The 11,487-nt window shown below is 33.9% G+C and overlaps 2 protein-coding genes across 2 annotated transcripts; both read left to right on the top strand.

The window, feature by feature from the left end:
• The first annotated feature begins 1,415 nt into the window (after window positions 1-1,415).
• LOC131930220 (ankyrin repeat domain-containing protein 50-like) lies at window positions 1,416-1,997 on the top strand. The gene has a single exon (XM_059286630.1). The coding sequence runs from the start codon at window positions 1,416-1,418 to the stop codon at window positions 1,995-1,997; it is 582 nt and encodes a 193-aa protein (XP_059142613.1).
• Window positions 1,998-2,090: 93 nt separating this feature from the next.
• LOC131930219 (ankyrin repeat domain-containing protein 50-like) lies at window positions 2,091-4,178 on the top strand. Its single transcript, XM_059286629.1, has one exon. The coding sequence runs from the start codon at window positions 2,148-2,150 to the stop codon at window positions 4,176-4,178; it is 2,031 nt and encodes a 676-aa protein (XP_059142612.1). The 5' UTR covers window positions 2,091-2,147.
• Window positions 4,179-11,487: the final 7,309 nt, after the last annotated feature.

The following is an 11,487-nucleotide window of genomic DNA, read 5'->3' as shown; positions in this document are numbered from 1 at the left end:
TCTGTGAGTAAAACTGAATCAAATAAAAAGTATATTTATCAGGATTCTTCAACTTTGTTCTTAATTCTATTGTTGAAAGGGATTCCCTCGAACACTATTAAGTTTTACGTGTCAACTTGTTAAGCTCAATACAGGCAGTTGACACTTGGAGTTTTCGGGGGGCTGACTCAAATTTTAGGGAGGGAGGGGTAGGGGGGGGGGTAAGGACAGAAACTGGTAAAAGTAGTAATTATATTTCAAAAACATGCCTGGAAGAAAATCTAATCGCAATATTTTAGAAAATATGCGATTTTTAATTTTAAATGATTTAATACAGATTTTAGCTATAAAAATAAGTTTCTCTCTACTTCGAATCCACCCTGCAGATGTACCCATTTTATATAGTCAGGCACATGAATACGATAAGAAAGAGGGGGTCTACAACACAACTCAGGCTTATTTAAAAACAACACAGTATTAAACATACAGACCAAAGTACGGATTAGTTTTTCTACACACTACTGCGAAACAGCGTGTACAGTTTTTTTTCTTTTCAGGTAAATGCTAAAGGTGACAATAATTATTTCAGTATCTGTTGTTTTTTTACCTACATAATATTTATGAATGTGACCATCTGATTGTGTAGTGAACATACATATTCAAGTGTAACACAGAATATTTCAAACACAGAAAGCTGTTTATAAATTTGTCAAACTTGGTTATCGAATCTAGGTTATTTCCAAACATCACATTGCAGAATGTGGTTTAGGAACGTGTATAAATTAAGCTATTGTGTGCGTCTTACAATGTAATCACATTTATTAAACGTTTATAGAAAAAACGTTTAGTAATGTATATGTGATTTAAAAAAAAATGTTTAAATAGGTTTGAAGATATTAAAATACTGTTTTGTTAGAAAGATGATAAATATAAGTAGGACAAAGAACCGGTGGTTCGGAAGGTGGGGATTAGATAATTCTGGTATTTACCGTTTTTGTCACGTCATCAGTAATCCATTATAATACATATTACAATATGTTTGTAATATATATATATATATATATATATATATATATATATATATATATATATATATAATATACATATTATATATATATATAGTTGACTCTAGATAATGTCTATTACAATTATTAATATCTATTTGACTCGAAATTTTTGTTTGTTATAATTTATCCGTCGCTTGAAGTATCTGCGTTTCTGCACATATTTCTTCTTTCCCTTTATAAATGCCCTAAGGTCCGAACTCGTACAATTTTGAAGTTAGCTTTCCATTTTGACCGCATTTCTGCCAATGAACTAGTGGTTAACATATGTTTTTAATTAATTTTAAAACAAAAATTAAAATTATTTTTTATAATATTTATATCTAGATAGAAGGCAAAGATAAGCGTTGTTTATTTTTGCATAAAGTCTAAATGGCAATCCCTGATGATTCAACATGGAAACTATTCATCCACGCTGCACTGGATGGATCTGTAAATGTAATAGAACAGTACATAAAGGCCGGGTTCTACGTTGATTCGCCAGTCGTTGGGGGACTAACGGCTCTAATGATAGCGTCTAATGAAGGTCACTTGGACGTCATTAACATGCTTATTACCTGCGGTGCTGATGTGGATGCAGTGACAGCTACCGGCGAAACTGCGCTAATCTTTGCTGTAAGGGGCGGTCAGGTCGAAGCTGTGCGGGTACTGCTTCAAGCTGGAGCTGATGTCAACGCGGCGATAAACACAGGGATTACGGCTCTCATGATAGCGGCATCGAAAAGCCATTTCAAGATCTTAGATATGTTAATACAACACGGTGCGTTGGTGAACTTATCTGATGAAAACAACAGCACCGCTCTACTTCATTTAGCCATCTCCGGAAATGTTGATTGTTTAAAGTTGTTAATTCAAGCTCAAGTGGATGTCAATCACACCAATACACAAGGTATGACGGCTCTGAACATTACTTTATACGGAGGACATTTGGATTTGATTCAGATTTTGATTTAAAGCGGAGCGTCTGTACACAGTGATGATTCTTTAAATTCTGAACTCGTGTTGACTGCGGCGCGCAAGGGGTATGCTGAAATTCTAGAACTTCTTCTACAAAACGGAGCTAATGTTGATTCTAGCACTGAAGGTGGTTGTTCAGCTTTAATAATGGCATCATGTCTAGGCTATGATAAAATAGTAGAAGTTCTTCTAAAGAACCGTGCTAATATAAAATTACAAAATTCTGATGGATGTACAGCATTGTTTATCGCCATTGAACAAGGTCACGTGGGTACAACTCACCTTCTGATAGAGCGAGGCGCCAGTGTGTTTCACTTAACCGCCAACAACGACACGACGTTAATGACAGCATGTCGGGCTGGTAAACTCGACATCGTGACACTTCTGCTGGACAAAAATTTTAACGTCAATTTGAGAAACAAGCAAGAGATGACTGCATTGCTTGTAGCTGCTTACGGTGGACACACAGATGTAATGGAAACTCTTTTGAAACATGGCGCCAACCCTAACTACAGCACTAGTTTCTTTGTATCTGCGTCCAGAATAGCCATAGGTAAAGGCGATACTAAAATGTTGAAAGTATTGATTGATGGTGGACTTAACATGAACGCGGTTGATAGCTTTGGGTGCAATATTTTGCATAGCTGCATATTACAGTTTTTGCACGAAACAACTTACTTTGAATTGGGTTTTCTACTTTTTAGCGAAGAAAAAGAATATGATGAAATTAAAAAACTTTTTGACAAATTGCTTAATTTACCGAACGCTAAGTCAAATTTGAAGTCTTCAGAATACACAAGCAAAGTCTACACCTTAGTCTCTACAATTGCTATTAAGCTCAAGAAACTAACAAAAAAATACCATAACGATACAAAAGTAAATATCATTGAACGCTGGATAAACAAATCAGATAATATGTACTTCTTGAACTTTAAAGAGGAGGCTCGCAAAGTACCAAAGAAAGATCCAAGCCTTGTTCAATTTTTAATTATTAACAATGCAAATGTTAATTTAATGGACAAATCAGGATTAACGCCCTTGATGATGACGTGTATGATAAACGACAGTGCCGTGGCTAAAGTTTTACTGAACAATAACGCAGATCCTAACCAAGTAACACACACTGGGTATACTCCGCTAGTTTTAGCTTCTTTGTTTGGCAACACTGAAACCATCCATCTGCTCATCTCCTACGGCGCTGAAGTCAATTTCATCCACAAGAAAATGCACGGGACTGCCCTATTTGCTGCTGCATTCTCAGGCGAAACCGACGCTGTTAATGTTTTGATTGGCTACGGCGCATGTGTCAACTTGTCGTCCACCAATAGACAAACGCCTCTCATTGTTGCTTCATCGAAAGGACATTTAGATATAGTAAATATTTTACTGCAGAACAATGCGAATATCAACGCTCAAGACAAAGAAGGTGCTAGTTCTCTAATAAAAGCGTGCGAGGCAGGTCATAGAACTATGGTAGAAAAACTTCTGGAAAGTGGTGCGAACGTCAACATTTGTAAAACTGGAAATGAAAGCGCGCTAATTACTGCCACACGGTGTGGAGACGCCGGTATTGTAAAGGCTCTCTTAGATCACGGCGCAGATATTCACTGTGTTACTGATAATGGGGAAAATTCTTTACTGATTGCCTTACAACGTGGAGATGTAGATTCTAGCAGTCTGCTCATAGAGCGTGGGGCTAAAATAGACACAGTATTATTGCATGCAATGTTCTGCTATCTACAATACGCTAGTCAAGAACTTACTGTTTTAGAAAATACGCATACAAAACTGGATGTTGAACCGTTTCGTCTACAAACTTCCGGTTTTACGACATTGCTTGCGGCAGTGATGTTACGTATTCCAGATTGTCATGAAATACTTAGCAAGAATAAAACAGATTCTGATCAATCAAGTTTTAAAAGTATTGAATGTGACGGAAACGTACTTTCAATACACGATGCAGATTGCATTTATGACGTAATCACTAGTTCGGATGTTGAGACGTTCTTGAAAGTGTTTGAGTTTCTGAACAAAATAATGAATGTTGCGACTGGTATAAACAAAGACGACGTGAAAGTCAAGCTGATTTTGACTTTTTCAGAGATGACAAAATCACTACTTGATCCTACCCCACCATCTGAAGGTACTGTAATTCTACTAATTTTTAAAGTCATTTAATGTTTATAAAACTTGCTGATTATTTCACTCAATGTTGTTAAAAATTTAGTAACTGGTTCATGTCTTTTTTAATACAACGGTATATTTTACAAGCAAAATTTATTTAATAATTTATTGTTACTAACACAATATATTCTGGAGCAATTTGATAGCATGTATATTTTCTAACTCTACATCAAAAACTGAATAATGAACGAGCAACTGCATTACACTCTATAAGGTAAATAACTTACACATTTTGATAATATATACATATGCCTAAACCTGCATGTATTTTGACATGTTTATTTAGCATTCTCTATTAACTCACTTCACGAGTTCTAACCCCCGGGCAATAGAGGCTCGATAGCTACGGACAGCAACTCATTTAGGAGAGAAAACTTCAAAATATAACAACCGATGCTAATACGGCATCGGTGACCAGAAATATGCGCAACTGAAAAAAGCGCAACAGAAAAAAAGCGCAAACAGAAAAAAGCGCAAACAGAAAAAAGCGCAAACAGAAAAAAGCGCACACAGAAAAAGCGCAAACAGAAAAATAGCGAAAACAGAAAAAAGCGCACACAGAAAAATTAAAATTCATTGACATATGAACCCAACAACACTGGGTGTTACCGGCTAATAGAAAATAGTTTCTAGATGAACTTCAGCGGCCACATGTTCGTGACCGAGGCTAACCACTTAAATGTAAACGTTCGGTTGTGGTCAGACATGGAGAGATTTAGCCCTAGACTCACAACACAAAACCGTGAGGTCCCAAAGACCCAAGAGTTAAGGGATTTATTTATATTATCTATTAATTTATCGACTAACTACAGCAATTGGTTAAAACTACTTGATTATTTTTGCGCCATTATTGATTGTTGTTATCAAGTCCATTATTGCATTGAAAGATAACTCATAATATTTTTTTTAATATACGAATTTCACACATTGAATTTTATTTATCAGAACAGGAGAGGATAATTACGAAAACACTGTTACTTCAGAACAGAGACAAACAGATCTACCAACATTTACATTGAAGATGTTTCAAGATTTTGTTTTGAGCTCAGATCGAGAGTAAGTTTACTTTTAAAAAAAAAATACGCAGCGACATGCAATACATTTTGTAGTTACAGTTTATTAAGGCTAGACTTGAGTTTGTAAGATAAACGATTTTCACCCTACACTTCCGCCACAAGACTTGTTATTAGTTGATACACTTGAAGTGGGGTCTGCGTGGTCGAGTCGGTAAATCTCATGATTGCAAAACCGAAAAGTCTTGAGTTCGAACCCTGAGCTGGGGACAGCCACTGTTCTATGAAATACAACCCATACAACTGCTGCCTTGTAGTTTGCTCTTGGTTGGACAAAGGCTATGGAAACAAATCCATAACAAGCTAACACTACTGGGACGGCGTGTACATAATCGACTACATCTGCCGTGAAGATCATTAGAATTTAGGAATTTAAAAAGGCGAGGGATCTCCCCTAAATGTTCTCCTATCTGATATATAAAGTTCAATTCTGTATGTGGCGGGCGGACGGACCCGTATTAACAAAGGAATATTACTCGACTTGATCGCGATAGTGTGATATTTTTAAAGTGCTCATCATCTAAATTAATGATTAAGACAATTAATATTGAACGTTTTATAAAACAAGTTTCATTTTCCAAACCTGAAGTGTTAATTGACGGCATGTTAAACAAAATTAAAGAAAATGTATCACCTTTCACAAAAATTCTAATTGTTTATAAAAATTACTACCTTTAGTCCTTTAGCACTAATCACTTTCCTTTATAAATTAGACAAAACACAATTACTTCCCTTTAAAAAAGAATTACACTGGGGAAAAAATACTTTTTATTTCTGTGTTTTGGTATTGAGAAAAAAACATAATTACATAATTAGCGTTGATTGATAAAGTGCAGTGTGGTAAGTAAAACACATATATTTTAAAAACTGCTTTTTATTTATTTTATACACTGGACGTAATGTTTACTAAATATTATTTGTCAGTAAGAACAGTTTAGAAGCTGCTCCTAAATGCCTTCTATCTTTCGGTTTTCGGATAAGCAAGCGGTATTATAGACATTCACTAAATTTAATCAGGCGAGTCCGCCGGCGCCCAAGCAGAGTGCGATTTGGCGCCCTTGACTATCCCGTGAGCGCCATGTCACATACAATCGTTTTAACGGGGCGATAGACTATGGATAAGAAGGGTAACTATAGTCCTTCGTTAAATTTTATTCCGACGTTCTCCGGCGCCCCGACAGGGTGTTATTTCACTCTTACGAACAGGTTTTTTTCATTTACCCCCTCCCGTAACCCCGCCCCTTCGTACAGAACGTCTGCAAGCCCTACTTTTAATGTTATATAAACGTCCTTTAACACGCGTCTTTTCATTTCGATAGTATGGCATTCAGATTGTTTTCGCTGTGGAGCGAAGTAGAAAATTATGTCACTATTTATGTTCGTTTTGTTGTCTAGTTTTTAACCGCTCTGTTGTGTGCCAAGGAAGACCTTGGGTCGAAACATCAATAGTACCTGTAATTGTCTTTAATGACTTGTAAACGGAACAATCTTTGGAAAAGAAGATTTGAATAAAATAAATAAAACAACTTTTATAATAAAAAGCTGAATATGTTTTCCCCTTATTTCTTTTTATTCTCTTCTATATCGCCTCCGACATGTAATTTACAGCGTCAGTTTGCCTTGTTGTTGTGTTCGCTTTGGTAATACGGTTTTAACCATCGTCTTGTGGTGAATGATAGAGATTTACAATATTAATACTTCTTATCGACTTGTACTTTCATTCCTTTAAGATGGTTTGCTTGTACATAATATAAAACGTCTAATTACAATTATATTTTAAACCTGAAAATGCAAATGTGTAATTAAATGGTGAATCAACGATCTGGAATTAGAAAAGTATTTTTTTTCTTTTTCGGTGGAGTAGAGCTGAAATAAATTTAGGGTTAAGCAAACGTGTAATCTAACAAATTATTCCCCTGGCAGTTACAACCCAAGTCACTGGTCAGCATAAAGGCTGCTTTTGTCATGTCAAATATGTCAGTCTCCTTGAACCGTTAATACATAGTCCGCCTCCCCTCTGCAATGTACCCTATAACTATCTCTAGTAAACTGTAATAGATGTTCCCCCGATTTTACTTGTGGAATTTTACACGTTTCAGTTACAAGGGACAAGTTGCTGATTCTGCACTGGTTATACATTAGTATATACATTAGGCCCTTTATTTAAAAAAATGTACAAAAGTAAATACTACTCCTACATATAGAGACTCGTATTGTTTATAAATATTCCACAAAGCAAGAACTGATCTAATTTAATTTATTTTTTTTATTTTACACCTATAACGCTGCAATAAATTCAGGTAAAAACAATACTTTACACAAATTAAAATTTAAAAATCGCTCATCAAAGAAAACTGTTTTATATAGAACTAAACCATTTCTCCCAAAGAAAACTATGCTTTACACAACTAAAACTACAAAATGCACACGAAATAGCATTGGACACCAATGTTTCTTTAATGCATTTCTTCGTGTGAGCTCGTCTCACATCGTCGTCCCCAATCCTCAATCCCCCGGGGGACGTCAAGCATTTCTTCATCCCTCCCGAGACGAAATAGAAAAACTATTACATTTAAATAGAAAACATACTTTAACCAATCTATAAATTGTAGTATCATCACCCCATCTCAAAAGTTTTATACCCCTCCCCCGCATCCTCCTTATGCAAACATAAACTGTAATCAATCTAATAATAATTTTATCATTACCCCATCTCGAAAGTTTCATAACCCCCATCTTCCATGTTCTTATTCAGAAGGAAACCTATAATTTCTAGACACAACCATACTATTTTTATTCCAATTAAAATGAGGTAAATGATTAGTGTGACGCAAAATAATATAACACGATCAGGACGTATTAACGTGTTTGCAATGTTTTACTGATCACAATCCTAGCAACAAAGCGGTAAAATAACTACAATGTATTCACTATTGATTTACCCTCGTAATTACATAGCATACTGGGATAGATTCATTTTTTCATCATATGATTAGTATGATCATAGAATTGAATAGCACATTGCAACACATGGCAAAAAACGGAAAGAAAATATATAATATGTAATCTTGCGGTAGACTTGCTATTATTATTTTCTAGAAGCTTCTAAATTCATTTTAGAAAATATATAGTATGTATGTTAATGTGGATACTTATAGTTTAGAAGGTTCTTTAAAAATTCGATAGCAAAGTATTTATTTAAACACTCCAAAACACAAACAAAATATATATGGACCAGGCTGCATCTATGTATACAACTTTCATTGCTTTAGAAATAATTATTTTACTGTAATTTTAGAAGCAAGTGTTACATTTGTTTAAATATAAAACAATAAAATCATAAATGGTAAATAATTTTTATTTCGAAAATTCTTTTTAAAATATTCATTTGTAAAAATGTGTACATAAAAAATTTGAAAATGCTTGACCGAAATCAAAGTTCTAGAACCGACGAGGATAAACAACCAGAACTGTATCTGCTCGACGTATCCCAAGATGTTTATGAACCAGTGATAACTGTTATCAACTGTTTCTTCATTCACATCATATGTGTATTCGGCATTATTGAAAACATCTTCACCATTATCATCCTAGTCATTAACGGCTTTAAATTATCAACGAATGTCGTGTTAACAGCTCTCTCCGTTTCTGATTTATTTTACTCTATCACAGCAAGTGTCTACAGGCTTCCGTTTATAATCCGACTATTCGACACTGATATGGGAGACAACTTTGAAGCGTATTATCGAGTTTATATCTATATATGGAACCAGTATGCATCTACCATCAGTATAGATCTGGTTGCTGTGATTGCAGTGGAAAGGATGATAGCTGTATGGTTACCTTTAAGAGTTTCACAAGTTATATCCCCTTGTCGTATGTTTTGTGTTGTGCTTATTATATTCATCGTAGTAGCGCATCTATACGTCCCTTATACTTTATACATAGATTTAATTCAATTTACATCAAGTCAGACTAACAACACCATCTTTGGCTACGGACCTAGCCAGTTTTACTTCAACAATTATCACTTCCTTGAAGTATACCGTAAACACGTTTTACTAAACACAAACGCAACAATCCCTACATTTATAATAATAACAAGTTCAATTTTGATAATTTTAAAAGTCAAAATATCAACCAAAACATTTAAAACAATGTCTTCATCATCAGCTTCAGTGAAAAGAGTTAAAGATTTACATTCAGTAAAAGTAACATTGTCCTTATGTTTCTGCCTCGTAGTGTTTGTTTTAGTTCCATCCAACAGTGTAGATATTTATCTAGCGTACTCTGCCAACTTGATCTACACTCTCAAGTTCCAAACATTGTTGTACAGCTCCCTACAAGTCATAACCCAATTGAATGCTTCAGTAAACTTTATTATCTATGTTTGTTTCAACTCAAAATTTTCTAAAACCTACAAGAAGCTATTCACATATACAGATATAGACAAAAAACTATAATACATTTGTATTTGAAGATAGAAACCATTTATAATGTTTATCTAAAATATACTCTTAGGTAGTTAAGTCTTTTGTCTAATAAGATAACAGGGTAACAATACTTTAATGAAATTAAACCTGCATAGTGGGTCAAACCCCTTATGGTCAAACCCCCTATGATCAAAGCACCTGTGGTCAAAGCACCTAGGACCATATTTTTAACAATATATATGATATCAACAAAGCAGTGATAATCAGATTCAGAATAAAGCTGCACAAATTAAAGCATTGTTTCCCTTGTAATCGCACTGTGTACATGATTGCCGTGTCAATTAACATGTGTACTCACTCCACATCACCTTTCATTGCAGCAATCTTCAAGACGATTGTATTCAAATTATTTGAATGATTGATTGCTGTTATTAAAATTAAGAAATTCAAAAATTACAATTGCTTATCGATCGTAGATATATAATATTATTGTTGTGTAGATCTGAACGATAAGTCTGTGCCTAAAATTAAATAAGCAGTTAAATATGTGTGTTTGTGTTGTTCTGTGTTGCTATCATTATATTCTGTTAACTCATTTTTATTTGAAGCATTATTATTAGCCCCTGACCACTATTAATAAACACACAGCTTTATTGTGATTGAGATTAACAGCAAGTATAAGGATAGTATTGCCGTAAAGATCCTTAACATCTACATTAATACACAAATGAATGTAAAGCTCAAATACAATCAAATACATTCTACTTCCATCCAGCATATGTAATGTAGTGCAATTAATGCTTAATACATTAATATTCTAATTTTAGATTAAACTTGTTAACATTGCATTCATGGGGCATTACAAAAAAAAATATTCAAATAAAATAGATATGTATATTTAAAAAAAATTCAAATTAAATTACAATTGTATATCTTTCTATTTAAAAGTTTTGAGTTTTTGCTATATACATTATTTATCCCCAAATTTCTAATTTGAGTGGCAAAAAGATTTCAACATCTTTTGGGTTTAAGAAACGAAAAATAGGACAAGAGATGCTCTTCGTGTCACAAAATATTATGCCAGAGATTTATGTATCCTAAATGTGGGGTGGGGTGGATGACATTGATTAATGTAACATATGGTATACTATGAAGAAGCTAATTTGTAACATACAAACGATTTAATTCTAGATAGTTCTCAAACGGGTTAATATTTAATATTCTTTTGTTGTATTTAGCAAAACGCTTTTGGATGTTTTAATAGTTTTTCTTACAATAATATTAGCAGACAATATCAGTAAACGTTTCAATGATCAAGTTAACGAATTCTATTGTTTTTAAAGATCCTTTGTTAGTGTTGTTGCAACAATAATATCCGTTTTAGGGATTGAAAACAACCATTTTTAGACAACTCATTTCCGAATCATGTAAACACATGAAATGTTATTGTTTTTTATTATGGAAACTGAAAGCTGTTATTAAGTTGGCCTTTTTTATTTTTTTTATTATTTGATAGGCTCATATACATTAAATAGTAAAACTGTTTTATAAATGGCTGAACTCGGTGCTAGAATTCGTAATTATTCAAACACGGACGGAGCATCTCCAGATGGTTAAAACTGTATTACTAAAGTGAACACGGCAACAAGACAAACTGACACAGTTAATTACAAGTTGGAAGCGAAAAAACAATAAAAAGATATGAGAAAAAAATAATTTCAGTGCATTTAAAGCTAGTTATTATAACATGTGTTACATTTATTTTATTCAAATCTTCTTTTCAAAAGATTGCGTCGT

Source organism: Physella acuta, unplaced genomic scaffold (assembly GCF_028476545.2).
Source record: "Physella acuta isolate Inbredline_101_S28 unplaced genomic scaffold, ASM2847654v3 ptg001742l, whole genome shotgun sequence".
Taxonomy (NCBI): domain Eukaryota; kingdom Metazoa; phylum Mollusca; class Gastropoda; family Physidae; genus Physella; species Physella acuta.
This window is presented reverse-complemented; position numbering and strand designations above follow the sequence as displayed.